General features: G+C 42.4%; 1 protein-coding gene across 12 annotated transcripts in view; it reads left to right on the forward strand.

Moving 5' to 3' along the window:
* The first annotated feature begins 3770 nt into the window (after nt 1-3770).
* The window catches only part of GPHN (gephyrin), a 310420-nt gene continuing 296887 nt past the window's right edge, over nt 3771-17303 (forward strand). For 9 of the 12 annotated variants that reach the window (XM_063117553.1, XM_063117555.1, XM_063117558.1 and 6 more), the window contains exon 1: nt 3772-3909. In XM_063117553.1, coding sequence (XP_062973623.1) covers nt 3846-3909 — 64 coding nt within the window. In that variant the 5' untranslated portion in view covers nt 3772-3845. Of the gene's footprint in view, nt 3910-17303 lie in introns of all 12 variants that reach the window. The other 3 variants (XM_063117550.1, XM_063117551.1, XM_063117554.1) reach the window with 1 other exon arrangement.

The following is a 17303-nucleotide window of genomic DNA, read 5'->3' on the forward strand; positions in this document are numbered from 1 at the left end:
TTTAAAACTGGTGTAATGTGGTCACCCCTAGGTGAACCAGTGACCAGCCTGGCTGCGATATTTTGGACTAATTGAAGTTTCCAGACTAGGCACAGAGGTAGCCCCATGTAGAGCGCATTACAGAAGTCGAGCCTTGAGGTTACCAGTGCGTGCACTACCAGCTTTTTTAGACACAGCTGTACCACCACTTCTTTTAAATATGATGGAAACCTCTCCTCCCCGAGAGATGCATTGATAATATGTTGTAGTTGTAATCTAACTGCATCTCCTCCATGGGCAACCAGCCAAGAAGGACAGGGATCAAGAGGGCAAGTTGTCCTCTTCACTCTTCCAAGCAGTTTGTCCATGTTCTCGGTACTCACCAACTGAAACCGATCCAGTGTAATCCTACTCACAGAGGCGCTGGACACTCCATTGTCAGTTTCTGTTATAATGACCGCATCTAAGTTGGCTCTTATCCGAGAGATTTTATCTGTGAAATTATCGTTAAAGGCCTCACAGTGAACTACCAAAGGCTCTAAGAGCGGGTTCAGAGGGGAAGGTGCCTGAGTTAGACCCTTACCACCCTGAACTGTTCTGCTGGATGCAAATTTGCAGATGCAATGTGTGCAGAGAAGAAAGCTTTCTTTGCTGCATGTATTGCCACTCCATAGGAACAAAGATGTTCTCTATATCATGTCTTGTCGGATAGAAGTCGAGTTTTCCACCATTGGAGCTTTAGTCATTGTCCTTCCTGCTTCAGCTCCCTGAGATCTTATGTGTACCAGGGTGCCCGGTTAGAAGCAAATTTGAAAGGATGTTGGGGGCGATCATGTCGATAGCCCTAGTCAGATCTTGATTCCATCTATTGACCAGGTCTTCTACAGGATTGTTGATGATACCAGCCATAGAACCCTCTGAGGCTTTCTGGAATCCAAAAGGATCCATCAGCTTTCGAGGGCAGAGCATCTTAATAGGTCTGCCACCCGTGCAGGGGTGGATGGCAGCCATGATACTAACCCTGACCAGAAAATGATCTGTCCATGACAACGCAGAGGTATTTATCACATCTGCCCACAGAACTGTCTGTTCCAAACTGAAAACAGCATTTAGGGTGTGTCCTGCTGAATGTGTGGGTCCAGAGACCAATTGGGATAGGCCCACATTTGTCATGGATGCCATGAACTCCCGAGCTGCACCTAAAAAACTGGTCTCGAATGCAATGTTGAAGTCACCCAGGACCAAAAGCCTGGGTGACTCCAACACCAACTCTGAGACCAGTTCAGTAAACTCGGCCAGGGAGTCTGATAGGCAGTGGGGTGGCTGGTACACTAACAGAATACCCAGTCTATTCATGGTCTGCAGACTCAGGTACACACACTCAATACCTGGACAGGGGATACCTCAAACTACCATGAAATTAAAGAGCGCAGCTGCCTCCACACACCAACCAGAAAAATCAGGGATCCACCACTTGTGGCTGTGGCCATGGCACAAAAACATGGATCCAAGCCAGGGATCCTCTTGATTTCATATGACTTTTTTTTTTTTTTTACAGAGCAACCTCCCCAAACAACAATCAAATTACAGAGCATGTCTATTTCCATGGACTGAACCAGAAATCCTCATTTTTGCGCCATGGCTGCGCCTACGTGTGACAGATCTCAGATTTCTGGTACAGAGTCTGTGGAGACAGATAAGCTCTGTGATTGGATTGTGGCTTGGGAAATTTTCCATGTTAAAATAAGGATCCCTGCCTCAGATCCATGTTTTTGTGCCGTGGAGGCACTTACGAGTGGCGGATCCCATTTTATTTTCGGGTATAATCCATGGAGATAGATAAGCTCTGTTTGGATTGTGGTTTGGGGGTATTTTCCATGTAAAAGTATGAGGATCCCTGCCTCGGATCCAAGTTTTTGTGCTGTGGAGGCACCCCTGAGTGGCGGATCCATGTTTTTTCTGGTTCAGTTCATTTAGGCAGACGTGCTCTCTAAATTGGTTGTGGTTTGGGGGGGTTTGCTTTAAAACATAAAATGAAATCAAGAGGATCCTTATTTTGGATCCATGTTTTTCCATCGTAGCCATGGCCACGAGCGGTGAATCTGTGTTTTTTCTGGTTCAGTCTGTGGAGGGACATGCACACTTTGATTTCATGGTAGTTTGGGGTATTTTCCATGTAAAAATCATGAGGATCCCTGCCCCAGGTCCATACTTTTGCACTGTAGCTGCGCCCACGAGTGGCAGATCCTGGATATTTCTGGTTCAGTCTGTAGAGGCAGATAATCTCTGTGACTGGATTGTGGTTTGGGGTATTTTCCATGTAATAATCATGAGGATCCCTGTCTTGAATCCATATTTTTGTGCTGTGGAAGAAACCACAAATGTCGGACCCGTGGTTTTTGTGGTTCAGTCTGTGGAGACAGATGTGCTTTGTGACATGCTATTATTTTGGGAGATTTGCTCTGTAAAAGTCACAAGGATCCCTGCCTCAGGTCTGTGTTTTTGTGCTGGGATGGCGCTCACAACTGGTGGATTTGTGATTTTCCTAGTTCAGTATGTGGAGGCAGATGTGCTCTGTGATTGGATGGTGGTTTTGTGTGTGTCTTGTTTAAAAATCCTTTGAAATCATGAGCTTTCTTCCCAGATTTGATACTATATCTATTTTTAATGCTAACAGCCAAGCTCCCATCATGGCCTTTAGCAACGTGTTTGCAAAGATTTGGTACATGCATAGTACATGAAAGCCTGTACAGTACCATGGTATGTTATTGCTGTATTTACAAGCAATGCAGGTGTGTGAACCTGCAGAGTGATGCAGGGTTATGCAATACAGTGAATGTGAATGGAATGTGGGAGAATGCATTGCAGTGTGTTTGTATGTGGCACACATCACTGATGAGCAAATTAAATGATCAAAGCTCTCGTTGTTTGCATTTAACTATTGCAATTACTTGAACTCCGCATTAATCTTCTTCCGTTTCCCAGCCTTTCTACCCGTTGACATACCAACAAATTCCCATTTGGCATATGTACCGCACATGCAATGCAGAGCAATAATCGTGGCTGTAACGTGGGTAAGTGGAATGTGTTTAGAGGGCGAGAGAGTGGCCGTCAATCGTAGAAGGTGCGTGTGCCGTTGCTTGCACGTATGAATGCAGCGCAATATGTGCCAGTGCAGCGTGATGCAGTCCATTACGTGTGGATGTAAAAAATGGTGACTGATGCATGTGTGGGTGCAGTGCAGGTGCATGCAGTGAAATATCGGCGTGTTCCTACCAACGCAGGGCTTGGGAGCTTTCTCAATATTCCTGCCGTTCCATGAATACAGAAATAGGCACTGGGAATTTGCAGACAGGCAAGATTCATGTATTTTCTGCGTAAAAAACAACCCCCCTTCCCCCCCAATCGTTCGGATTCTCCACACACCGGCACAGCAGGACCTCCCCAGCTCTTCTCGTAGCCCAATCGGATCGGACGGAGGCGGCGGAAAAGAAGTAGAACAGAACACAGGCATCTCCCTCGGCGCTCGATTGCTACTGCCTGGGCCCAGCACTTGAGGAGTCCTCCTCTGGCTAAGAACTCGCCCGCGTTCTTTTCGGCTCCTCCTCGGCCCGGCCTGGTTCGTCCGACCTCCCTAGGCCCCGCCTTCCTCCCGTCCATCGCCCCGCCCCCTCAGTGCACTTCTGCCTAGCCACAGGACCGCCTCTCTGGAAGCTGGCCCCGCCCCTCTCCTTTTCCCGCTGGCTCCACCTCGCGCGCTTTCCCTCTCCCCTCCTCTGCCTCCCCCTTCCCCGCTCTCGCGCTCCTTCTCCCCCCCTCTCCCCCCCACCCGCCTCCCTGTCAGTGCGGTGGCTGCGCTGGGAAACATGGCGTCGGAGGGGATGATTTTAACGAACCACGACCACCAAATCCGCGTCGGGGTCCTCACAGGTAACGAACCGCGACTGGGAAGCGGGGGCAGAGGTGGCTACGGGTCGGGGCTCGTGGTCAGGCCGCTCCGTACTGGGTGTCCCCGCTGCCATCGCCGCTGCCTCGACCGCCTTCTTGCCTTGTCGTGGCTCCGCCGTCGCTGCACCGGGAGCCGGAGCTTCTCGGCTCCTTCCCCCGCGGCTCCCCTCCGAGCCCGGCCTCGTTCGCGCACGGCCGTCGCCGGCAGAGATGGAAGAGAGGGGGGATGGCAGAAGCTGGCTAGGCGGGCGACCGTGGAGATAGATGGTGGGATTGGGCGCTGCTGCTGCCGCCGCTGCTGCTCTTGCTGCCGCATGCGGGCGGGAGGCTGTTCAGTGCCGCAGCCTCGAGTTCGCCGCTCCCGCTGGGGACTGGCCCGTAAATAACCCGTGTGGTGGGAGGTAGAGGGGGAAAGGAACGCGGGGAGGGGGGGGCGTCGGCGGCGAGTGGATCTGGAGATGCCGGGTTTGCCTCGGGCGTGAAGGGAGATCCATCCAGGTGCAAAGGTGCTTGGGAAAAGTGGATGCCCGGCCAGGCTGCGAGTGCAGGAACGGCACGATCCGCTTCTCTCTTTACAGGCCCCGGAGGAATTCGAGCTCAGCATTCCTCATTCTCGGGAATAGATATCTTTGCAAATCCATCTTTATTTTCTTCCGGCTTTGGATCTTCAATCCGGGACGCGACTGTGAATGGTGTGTGTGTGTGTGTGTGTGTAATCATGGCTACAAGGGTGCTTCCAAGCTTTGGGTGGGGGACCCCCGATAACATGCCCTTGGTGGGGACCCTTCCTCCCCCCTCCCCCAGCTGATCTAATCTTACCAGCTGCGCTGCTAAAAGAGCTGGAAAAGGAGGCAGCCGTGGCCGCTCCTTGTAGCCGCCTCCACTTCTCAGTTCAAGTGGGCAATGGAGCAGCCAGTTATCAACGCCTCCACACTCTCTTCGTGTAGCGCGGCAGTTGAGATTGGGCCCACTGGGCCCTTCCATCTGCACCACCCAGAGGGAGACAGTGAGTGAGTTGGAGGTAGCGGCTGCTCCTATTTGTAGTTGTGCCCTATGATGCTCACTTGCCCAAGCCAGCAGTAGAGGAGGCTGCAAGGATCTGCTGTCTTCTCTGTTCTCTCTTTTTGACAGCATGGCAAATTGGATTGCCCCCCCCCCCCACACTGCCCAGAGGTGAGTGGGCGGGAATAAGTAGCTACTTTTTGCCACTGTCACTTGCCTGAGCAGGTGACTGAGTAGTTTTGGCTGTAATGAACACCTAGTGCTACTCTCTGGACAGCATGTTGGTTGGGATTGAGTTCTGTAGGCCCAGTCCTCCTAGAGTGGTCACCCAGAGGGAGAGTGTGAGTGAGCAGAGGCAGTGGCTGTTCCTTGCTACTGTCACTCGCTCACCTGCTCAGCCAAGGAGCAGCCGCTTTCATGTGGTTGCCTCCTCCTTTGGGTAGCTATGCTGGGCGCAATGCCCTGTCTCCTAGAGGGAGAAGACAGACAAACAAGCTTCTTTGAATTGCCAAGCACTGGCTTAATTTTGGGGCAGGTGTAGCAGGAGGTGGACAGCAGCATGAGAGGGGGGAGACCCACACTTTCCTTCAACAGTGGTGGCCTTCAGTGGCAAATAGCCAGTGGTTTGTACTGTTGGGTGCTCCTAAGGTGTTGGGGCCTTGACAGTTTCCTGATGGTCCTGACCTCTGATGCCATCCCTGCATTCACTTGGGAAAATCTCTTCCAGGGCATAGCAAGCCTTGTAGTGAATGTGTATTGATTTTTTCCACCTTTCCCTTTGCTATTTTTCTGATGATATGATTGCCCAGGTGTCTTTTTTGGAATTTTGACTTTGGAGCAGTGAGCCATATCTTGAAAAGATAACTGAAGGGTTTAAATGATCTATGAGATTAAATTAGAGTTGTGTAGTGATGGGGGGATGGGGTTGAGTGGGTGTTTAAAATATTAAGTAGAGATTTTTCTTGTGCACATTTTTGTTCATCTACTTATAGGGACTTGGTGAGAGCTGAATTCTGTCCACTGAAGAATTTTAGTCTGCAGGGTAAAAGAGGATAAAATAGCTGAATGAGGAGTTGAATAGCAAATTGGAAAGTTATTTATTTAGCCTTGTGGTATTAAATCAAATGTCTTAAAAAGAATGTTCTATATTCGTTTACTGTGTACTTGGCTGTCCCAGATTTTGGAGGAGCCTATGGTCTGCCTATGAATAGCTACTTGGAACCTTCCTGAGTCTGAATGTGACAGAGGGAAATCCCGGAGTCTGATAGTGTGCTGTTCTCTCTTTCTGGTACTGAAACTGCCAGCTCCTGATTTTCATTGTCAGTAGTTGCTATTAGAATGTAGTTGTTGTGCCTGAAATTTTCTTTGTTTTTTTCTGTTAAGCTTTTTCCTGCAACATTATTGTAGCAGAATAAAGTTCTAGAACCTGCTGCTGTAAAAGAAACGTAAATCTTAATGATACTTCTGCATCACAGACAGCTGGATTGTTAAATATGGCAGATTTGGTTTGGCAAGGTATGATAATCAGATTGCTGGGATTTTGTTGTCTTCCAGTCTACATACTTACTTCCCCATCTATTTCCTAGGAGGCAAGGTTACTTGCAGAAGGTTAGTAATATGAGGGGGGAAAGCATAGGTAAATGTGAAATCTTTATTGCATATGTTTTAAATATTTTGTCAGACTAGGATTATTTTATTAGTATAAAAGTTTTGACATTATTTATGTTATTGCTGGGAATAAAACTAGTACAATTGCTTTTTATAAAAAAATCTTTAAACTTTCTTATTTGGGTGCAGCTGTCTTTCCTACTTGCAAATATAATTAATCTTTGGGTCTTATAGGCACAATGAGATCTTTGATAAAGATAAATACAATATAAGAGGGTTGTAAGGAATATCTGCATCTTGCAAAAAGTATAACTGGCTTGATGTCTTCATTTTGTAGCAAAGTATCAAGAATGGCAAAAAGTGCAGTTTCAAACAATAGGGAAGTTTCTTCATTTTTTTGTAGCCGGTATACTGTGAAACTCTTTCAGAAGGTAGGCATTGTTAATCTTAGTGCTTTTTGTGTAATTTAAGTTTTACCTGCTGTAAGTTCATAATTGCAATTTGTGTGTTCAAGCAAAGACACTTTCTGCAATTATAATAAATTGCAAACATAGTGTATAGGCTTTTTTGGAAGTAATTCATGATATCTAAACTGATTGCAGTCCATCTCCTCTATCACCACTAAGTTTTATCTATAGCATATTAGGAATAATTGGAAATTTGTTCACTTGTATAGTATGAGCTTTTGAGATCTTTCAGTTGTTTCATATTAGTAAAGTCTTATTAAAGTGCTTCTAAACATAAATATTGCAATATTTTGGGTAAAGGCTAAAAGTATTGAGAAGTGTTGTGTGGCTTTTTGGTTTAGTTTCAGTGGATTATGTCAATATTCATGTTTTTTACTTTGATTGTGTGATACATTGCTCCTATAATAAATAGTTTGATCTGATATATTCTATCATTGAGTCATTTTAAATACATTTTAATTACATTCATTCATTGTAGATATCCTGTGTGTCTTAAGGGGTTATCTCCACAAATTTGCGGTTTCTTGTGTAATCCCCATACATATCTTTGACAGCATTGTATGTTGAGACATCAAACAAATAAAATGTAATATAAAACATATACTCTTTCCTTCTTGGTTACTCTCACAGTTCAGTTCAAATAAAAACAAATCATAGTACTTTGCAGAGCAGACAGCAGGGCGGAGGGAATGACCAGATCAGTGCAATATATTCTTAGAATCCTAGCATATGATCAAGACAGCTTTTCGTTAACTTAGACTGCAGTAGCACATGGGGGCTGAGATGGTCTCTTGGGCATGTTACTCCTAGTCCATAATAGGGATATACAAGAATTTTGTTTCAATTTATGAAACACCAGAGCTTTCTCTGTTCTTACCCCAAACATGAATATATTTTCCGGGCATATTCCCGAGCTTGAGATTACGTTTAAAAAAGCCGCATTTGGAGAAAAGCACAACCAAGTATTTTTATGCTTTTGTCAGTGGGGGAGAAGTATCACTTAAGTGTGCACTTTAAAATATGTGCACCTAAATGTACACTTTTCCATTCAAACAAATTAAAACCCCTCACATTTGGAAATAGGAGCAAGGCAGACCAAAATTTGAGGTGGAACTTGGAGAACCTTGACGAGCTGAAGCTGTGCTGATTCTCCCAATCACTTTATGGAGCTGAAAAAATATTCCAGCTTCTTCCACATAAGTATATTTCCCCAGCCCATCTAATTCCTGAACACAACAAGATTTCTTAAGAGCCGGAGAGAAATGGGTTTTTTAGGAGGATTAGACTTGTTATGGCTATGTTGAACACCAAGAGGGCCATTGCTTTCATGCACCGTTTGTGGTCTTTCTATAGAAGTTTTGTTGACCACTGTGGGGAAATAGGATGCTGGACTAGATGGGCCTTTGGTCTGATCCATTTGAGCTCTTGCATTCTTATGTGTTCTTGTTACCTTTAGGTGTGTTCAAGGGCCTGTGCATGACTAGCAGGAGTTTTGACACCTGTCTTTGAACAGCAATCCCCTTACTGCATCAAAAACGGTTTTTGAAAACTTAGTTATGTGGTTCGGGAGGACTGGGATTTAGACATCCTCATATTCAACATGAGAGAGGTGAGGAAACAGATGAAAACGTTCAATGCTCTATCTAAAATAGTGCTTACGTATTTAAAAATCATTAAATGAGTTTAATGTAGTTACAGTCATGTTTTGTAGTGGTACCTAAAACTTATAAAGGGGAAATACCCATCACAGAAGCACTTAACACATGAATTCTTCCTTATGATGAAATATAACTTTGATCTTTCATAAGCAGTCTTAGGCATACAACTATATTTTTGTTCTCTACAATGAAAATAAAGATTGTGAGAATAACCAGAAACTTGTTGCATGTATTTATACCTTAGTGTAGAAAGATATTTTTTCTATTCTTCAGTATCCATTATGAGGATAGTAAGGGTAATGATGGTAATAGTTCCTTTTGATTGAAACTAGAAGAGTTTCAACTATTATTGTTGTGGAAGTCAACAGGACAGTTTCTTATAGTGATTTCCTCACCACCATTCCTTTATTGGATAGTTCGTAGAAAGGGTTTTGTCTTGGATCTTCGTTACTGTGTTAGTGAGATTGGAACAGATGAACTGCAAACTGATAGAATAGTTCTTGACATGGCCTTATCAGTCACTCTCTGATGCAGATTTTTGCAGTAACAAAATTCAGTCAAAGTACAGAAATGCAGTCACAAAGATGTATAACATAATTCCACTTTTACATAGGACAGAATGGCAACTTGATTTCATATAGGGAAAATGGACAAAGATAACCCCAGACTCAACATCATCCAGTATTTGCATTCATTTTATCATAACTACCAATAAACCACTTGCATTAGTCTTATTATAACTACCAATAAATCATTACTCTAGGCATTCTGTTCTACTGTAGGTTTCAAGGGTGTGTATTGGACAAAGTACAGGGAGTATGATTGGAATGTACAGGTAATAGGTACAATCTTATTAGTTTGTCATTACTGGATGTTTGATGCCAGATCAGCTTGTGCTGCAAAATTCCCTGAGCAACAGTGAAATGTTAGATTTATCCCCTTCTTCTAAAGTACTTAACCCCGCAGTATATGTAGTACTTTTTCTTGCATTCTTGCTCTGCAATAGAAAGTAACCTTTAGAGCACTTTAGTATACAGAAGGAAAGAATACTTGTGCTGGTTTTTATGGTGTAGTGGCTTTAATTTAGTCATACCTTTTATTCCTAGGGATAGGCAATTGCTCTGCCTCAAAAAAAAGAAGAAAAAGGGGGGACATTTGAGGCAAATCATATTAATAGTCTCTGGCTCAGTTCAGACAACACATTAGTCAATGCAGTGTGAAAACTCCATTAAGTTGTTTTTAGGGGGTACTCCCAACACATGTTCTAACTCCACTGTTGTGTGACTGTGGGTTACCGTGGAGTTGAGTAAAATCCATTATGACGTTTGATTTACAGTTCCTCCACCCTCTTTCCTCCCCCAGTCCTCCCGATGCTATCCCTTCAGCCATTGCTGAAAAAGAAAACAAAAAACTAGTGGCTCTTCTAGAGTGGCACTCACTTCTTTCACTGCTCTTGCCACGGAACTCCGTAGCCAGTGGGAGAAGTCAACTCAGTGCAACAGAAAACTCCCAGAGCCCGCCACACAACAGCAACACAACGGTTGCGCAGGAATTCTCCTCTGCACAGTGTAGATGTTCAACGTGGAGTTGTTGTTGTTTTTTAAAAAAAACCCACCATTGTGTAGAATTTTCCTGCCAGACAACACATTCCTCAACGGTGGTATAAAAACTCCACTGTGAAGTTCTAAAACCATCATTGAGAAATGTATTGTCTGAACTGAGAAAGTGGTCATATGGATGCCCTGGCTCATATACTATGCTATCCATATGGAGTAGGAAAAGAAGTATACACTTGCTGCACTATGCAAATTCTTTAGGTAATGCCTAAACCAGGGTACATTTATAACTTTATATTCAAGTTAGGGGCTTATTGCAGGAATTCTTGCTAAGATTTCAATGGTCTCTTCCCTTTCTTAATACAGAGAGGTTTGTTGTTGAGAATTTGATGCTATAGATAGCCTCTGTATTAACAATTCACCTGTAGACATTAATTTGGACCCTTCTTGATGGCAATTAGCAATTACTATCAAGCTTATAAACCACATATGGGCAACCTGTGGACTGCATCTGCCTCTTGGCTGGCTTCTGTGCAGCATGCAGTTCCTGCCTGTTCCCCAGCTGATTAGCCTCCTCTCTGGGAAGTCATGTAGCTGAGAAATGCCAGTCTGTGCTCTTCAGCTGATCCTAGTGCTAGTCACCATTCAATAATCACATTATGGAACATCCTCCTCTCCCCAGCTGATTGGTGCCATCTCTGTATATTTTTATAAAACTTGCTTTATTGCTATTTTGTATTTTTATGGTTTTAATTACTTAGAGAGCGTAGGCTATTAGGAAGGTTAAAAATATAATAAATACTAAATAGTGGAGGGATGTATGTGTGAGGCGGGGAAAGGGGAGCCCAAGTCCTGCCCCACTGTTGGTGTGCAAGTCCTAACTGCTGCATGTGGAGAGCAAAAGGTTGCCCATGATGCTATAATCTCTGATTGAAGTGCTATTAACCGGTTAACAGTTGATTATTTGTAGGTTAAATAATCATACTGGCTATGTGGAAGAAAGTAGTGGCATTATAAATAACCACTGATTGCTTACCCAAATCATAATAAAAAGTAGCTTTATTGATGCTTGTAAATTGTTATATATGTGTTTAAATGTGGAGAACCAGTGTGGTGCAGTGGTTAAACTGTTGAACCTAGATTTCCCGAGACTCCATTCTAGTCCTCACTTGGAATGAAGCACACTTGGTGACTTTGGGCCACTCACTGACTCTCAACCTAAGCTATCTCATAGGGCTGTTCTGAGGATAAAATGGAAATGAGAAGGACCATGTGAGCTGCCTTGCATTCCTTACAAGAAGAAAAAAAGTTGGGATATAAGTTTAATAATTAATTAATAAAATCAGCTGAGAGTTCTCATTTCTGTGCAACAGTGAATAAAACCAACTATTTATAAAGGTTTGGATCCTGAGTTGCCATTCTGTTTATGGAAGGAACTCCAATCCAGTGGAGGATTCTGACGGCAGAAGGGGGAGGGGCAGGGAATTTTTGGTAGTTTTCTCAGCAGTACCACCTTCCATGATGCTCTAGAGCAGCGGTTCTCAACCTGTGGGTCGCGACCCCTTTGGGGGTCGAACGACCCTTTCACAGGGGTCGCCTAAGACCATCGCAAAACATATTTCCGATGGTCTTAGGAACCGAGCTACATAATTTTGCTACATAACAGTAGCAAAATTACAGTTATGAAGTAGCAACGAAAATAATTTTATGGTTAGGGGTCACCACAACATGAGGAACTGTATTAAAGGGTCACGGCATTAGGAAGGTTGAGAACTACTGCTCTAGAGGATCCTGGAGCATATTTTCAGAGGGAAAGTGAAAGTGCTGAAAATCCACCTTCCTCTTGTGAGAGTACCCTGTGAGAGGAATTCTATTCAAAGGAGTTAGGATCCAAGCCATCGTATGTTTCCAAATGTTCAATGAACTTTTTATATCTTATTGCAGTACTTCTTAAAACAATCCTATGAAGTAGCATTATATTACACATGGGCTTTGAGAGTGGTTTGCCTAAGGCTGCTTAGCTGGTTCATGGCTGTAATGAAATCTGAAGTAGGGACTTATTGCACATAGCTTATGCAGACAGAACCACCTTGTAAGCACTTTTTTATTTAAAAGCATTTTAGAAATATTATAGTGGTATTACTATTTCCAAGTAGTAGGTGGGGTTTTTTAATCCCAAATTCTGGAATATGTATATTTTGTAATACCCAATATTACACAATATTCTGGCACAATCTCTTGAAATACCTGGATTTGTCTGACAAAATCTTGTAATAATTGTTGTTTGTTTAATCAGAGATGGATGATGATGGTAAACGAGAAGTTTTTCCCGTTCACATATTACTGACATGACAAGAACTGTCTGTGCATTCTGTAATACTTGCTACATATTTGAAAAGGAACCAGCGATATGCATATCATCGATGCCAAAAGGAAAACTACACCTAGTTAACTTGTGAAGATAAACTTTAATCATGTTTTGTGTCTAGGGCACATTTTTTAAAACAGCACTTTTATTCCTTATGAATACAACAGAATGAAATATTAATATGAAGTTTCTTTCTAATAACGTGTGGTAACTAAGAGCTTTGTGAACCGCCCAGAGAGCTTCAGCTATTGGGCGGTATAAAAATGTAATAAATAAATAAATAAACTGTCTTATAGCAAGTAATGTATCTCAAAAAGGAATCAGTCTTGAAGTTTTAACAATAGGCAGTTTTAATTGGATAGAAGGAAAAGGATGGCAGAACTTTAAAGTGATTAGTCAATTGATAACTGTACGTGTGATAAATGCAGCAATAGCCTCACCCACTTTTCACTTGTCTTTCACTACTGAAGATACCGCAAACTATAAATCAACTAATAAAGGGCGGGGGTGTGTGGAATCCTTGTTCTAAGTACTTCCACTGGCTTAGCACTAACATTTTATTTTCTGTGCTACATGGGTGTTAGTTTTTACTGTGTGAAAATATTAGGTAAATCACAAGGTGCCACAGGGCCCTTGATTTTTTTTCAGTCAAGATACCACCACAAATGCTTGCTTTTGTTACTAAGGTTAAAGTTCCATTACCTTCAGCAACCTGCAGTATACTTAACACATGCCTAAGTTTTATTTTCCTTTTCATATTACTTTTACTTAAGATAGTGCTTGAACTGCGAAAAAATGTACTCTGGTCCAGGCATTTGTTTTGTGGGTTTTCTGGAAAATTTTGCATAGAGGTTACTTTGCATCAGAAAACTGTTGGATTGTATGGAGCAACTTTCCCCAATCTGATGCCCTCCAGATGTTTTGGATTGCAATGCCCAGCATTCCTGACTTTTGGCCATCTGGCTGGAGTTGAAGTCCAACACATTTGAAGGGTTGGGAAAAGCTACCCTAGAGAATTACCTAATTTAGCAAGTTTTAAGAACTTTTATTTAGCGAACAGCAAAGCTTTTAAAAAGTAACATGATGTTAATTTTTTATATTATGTAGAAATTTTCATTAGAATGCAGTGGGTCCCATTTGTGGACAGGCAGTGGTGAATACTGCCCATTGTTAAACTTAAGAAAAGAAACAAACGTGCTGAAAGCTGTTAACACACTAATAAATGTTAGCAACCCAAAGAAATGGGAATGATATAGAACCATAGAACAGCAGAGTTGGAACGGACCTATAAGGCCATTGAGTCCAACCCCCTGCTCATTGCAGGAATCCACCTTAACACATACCTGACAGATGGCTGTCCAGCTGCCTTTTGAATGCCTCTAGTGTGGGAGAGCCCACAATCTTCCCAGGCAATTGGTTCCATTGTTGTACTGCTCTAACAGTCAGGATGTTTTTCCTGATGTCCAGCCAGAATCTGGCTTCCTGTAACTTGAGCCCATTATTCCGTGCCCTGCACTCTGGGATGATCGAGAAAAGATCCTAGCCCTCCTCCGTGTGCTATCATGTCTCCCCTCAATCTTCTCTTCTCATGACTAAACATGCCCAGTTATTCCAGTCTCTCCTCATAGGGCTTTGTTTCCTGACTTCTGCTCATCCTCGTTGCCCTCCTCTGAACACGCTCCAGCTTGTCTGCATCTTTCTTGAAGTCTGGTGCCCAGAACTAGATGCAATACGCTGGCAACCGCTCATCTACAACAACCCATTCATTGTTACTAATGGACTTACAAAATAGAAAACTTTCTGTAAGAAAAATAAAACACTAGAAAACTTTTCATTAGGAAAAAAAATTCATGGTAAGTTTTCTGCCCCATATCACTGCTAGGCTCTTCCTCTAGTTACAGGGCCTGGGGTGCACATTTTTCTAAAATATGCATTTTTGTTCGAAGAACCATCTCACAAAACTCTGAGGAGTATAAATATCAAGGATAACTACATTCCATTTTGGACCTTGATTTGGGGAAGTGTGAATTTGGTAAGTTCTTATCAAAATGTGAACTGAATGAAATCCCCACTCCCACTGCCATTAAAATTAAATAGCTTAGAATGAAATCGTATGCATATTAAGATAGGAAAAAGTTCCACAATCACTTCCAGATTGTGCCTCTCTGAATCGGGACAGCACTTGCCAATCACTAAGCTTAAAGCCTAAAACAGTGTGTTTAGTTTAAAATAATTCAATATTTGAAATAATAGTAAAACTGAAGTAGTTCTTTGTGTAAGTCTCTTCCGGTGGTTAGTAAGCTAAACATAATAAAATGAATATCTTCACCAATTAAGTATAGAAATATACATTAGTATTACCTATTAAATTTTAAAATCATAAATAAGTTTTACCAGGAAGTAAAAGTGGAGGCTGCTGCAGAGTGAGAAAACAAGAGATTCTGGTCATAGTGAAATAGTAGAGAATATGTCAAAAACAAATGGAGATGCTGTGTGCTAGAAAACATTGATAAATGTTCAAAGGTCAGTAATGGACAGTTCCCTGCTCCCAAAAGAAACAGAGGGGTTGCTCTGATTAGGAATGTATTTTGATAGGTGCCAAGGGATTTGTTTGCTGACCTGCTTTGGCATTCTGGGAACTGTGCTGTTTGCCCAGAGCCTGCATCAAAGATATCCTTGAAAGGTTGCCAAAGCTTATTAAAGCCACTGGCTGCCAGCCGATGCTGCTTATCCAGGTGGGCACCAGTGTGCTGTAACAAAAAATGCGGAAATAATAAAAATGCTGAAGCTCTGGAAGCATGGTTGAAGGGATGGCATGGCATATGGTGTTCAACATCTTACCAGTCCTCTCAATGGAATGCAGAGATCCACAAAAAAGGCCGTATTTCAGTGGTGAACTGGTGGTTATATGTTCTTGGTACAAATACATGGGTTCTGATTTCCTGGGTCATGCATTGTGGTTTCAAAGTGATGGGCAGGCTGAAAGAGTTAGAGAGAGAGAGAATGCTGTGATAGTTGTTGAGGAGTTACTGTATTGCTAAAGGCTTTCCTCATGTATGGGATTGATATCTGAGGATATAGGACAGGAACCAATATTGCCCTTGCCTGCACTGCGAGCCCCACCAATTCTGATCCACAACCACTTGGAGAATGGCAATTTAGTGTTTTTGGAGAGAAACCAAAATGAGAAGAAACTACTTTTTTTCTTTCTTTTTTTGAATGGGACAGGCTGGCGGAGTTTGCATAAGGGAGCTCTTCTGCCCTGCTCCCTTCCAGAAATTGAACATTTCTGCTCATTTGTGGTTTGCTTCCAGAAATGCTACATTGTTGTTCCGGAAGTGGTAGGGGCTGCTTGCAGATAGCAATTGGCAGGACTGGCTGCGCATGGAGCAGAATTGGCAGCCAGCTCCACTAGTGGATGGGCAGCATTGGATTCTGTCCATAGGTTGCAAGAAGGGAAGTGTATATGAAGTAGATCCCAACGATATTGGGCAGAATACAAATGTTTTAATAGATCAATTTTAATGAATTTTAATAAATATTTAAAAAGGCCAAAATTTTATTATTTACAACAAGCTATTATTGACAACAGGGTAGTCTAAGGCCTTAGCTAGACCTACGGTTTATCCTGGGATTGTCCCGGAGTTGACCCTGCCTGCTCCCGGGATATCCTGTGTGTCATTTACATGAACAGGGATGACCCCAGGACAATCCCGGGATAAATCTTAGGTCTAGCTAAGGCCCAAGAGCATTTAATTTTGACTGAAGTGCAAATAAACTGATGTAAATGTTGACTCACCTATTTTACATATGGTGATCTGAAGTATTTTAAACCCTTAATAATGATTGGGAAATGATAATGTAAAGCTGGAGTAGGCAATCTAGTGCCATCCAAATATTTTGGATACAACTCCCATTAGTCCCAGTCAACATGACAAATGGTCAGGGACTGTGTAAGTTGTAAGTAAGGAGCTGTGCAACATAGCCAAATCTTTCCACTTCTTCAGTAGAAACCTTAAATTTGATACTTCCTCTGATTTCTGATATTTCTAAAGCCAATAAAATATTCTGTATCAAACTGTATGGAGATCAGTGGCAATACCAGAAAAGCTATTATAGGGGGTACAGAAGGGCAAAATACGTTGAGGGGGGGAATGCTTCATCCCACATCATAGATTTCTGAAAAAGAAATAACTGTATTTCATGTAAATGCTTCCGTCCCAAACATATGTTCTCCAAAGTAAATGCTATTGATTTTTAGAATTGTGGCTTTATTATAATTTCTTATGTGTAATTCAGAAATAATTTCCAAGTGCTGGCAGAAGTGTGTGTTTGCAGACTAGTGAATAATGTAAAAGCAGTTTTGTTTGCCCTACAGAAGTGTGACTGTGAGCAACTTTGTCATAGCTTTTATTTCAATGCTTTTAGGAGTAGTATAAGAGGCAGAAATTCAACAGATGAAGCTTGGGAAGTGAAGTTTTCCCATTGCTTAATATGTTCAACTTCTGCCTGCCTCATAGCAGTCATAATGCCTCTATCACAGAGAAGATAAGAGAAATACTCCTATGTATTTGCTTGCTCAGTCTCTGATAGAGGGATTATAATGTCAGAATTATTATTTTATTACAGATGGCCTAAGATTGACAGCTTTTTCCTGGTAGGGTTCCTATGCTTCATCCTACTAAACTGGATGGTGGGAGATTCAGGACAGATAAAA

The sequence above is a fragment of the Elgaria multicarinata genome, chromosome 2 (genome assembly GCF_023053635.1).
Source record: "Elgaria multicarinata webbii isolate HBS135686 ecotype San Diego chromosome 2, rElgMul1.1.pri, whole genome shotgun sequence".
NCBI classification, from domain to species: domain Eukaryota; kingdom Metazoa; phylum Chordata; class Lepidosauria; order Squamata; family Anguidae; genus Elgaria; species Elgaria multicarinata.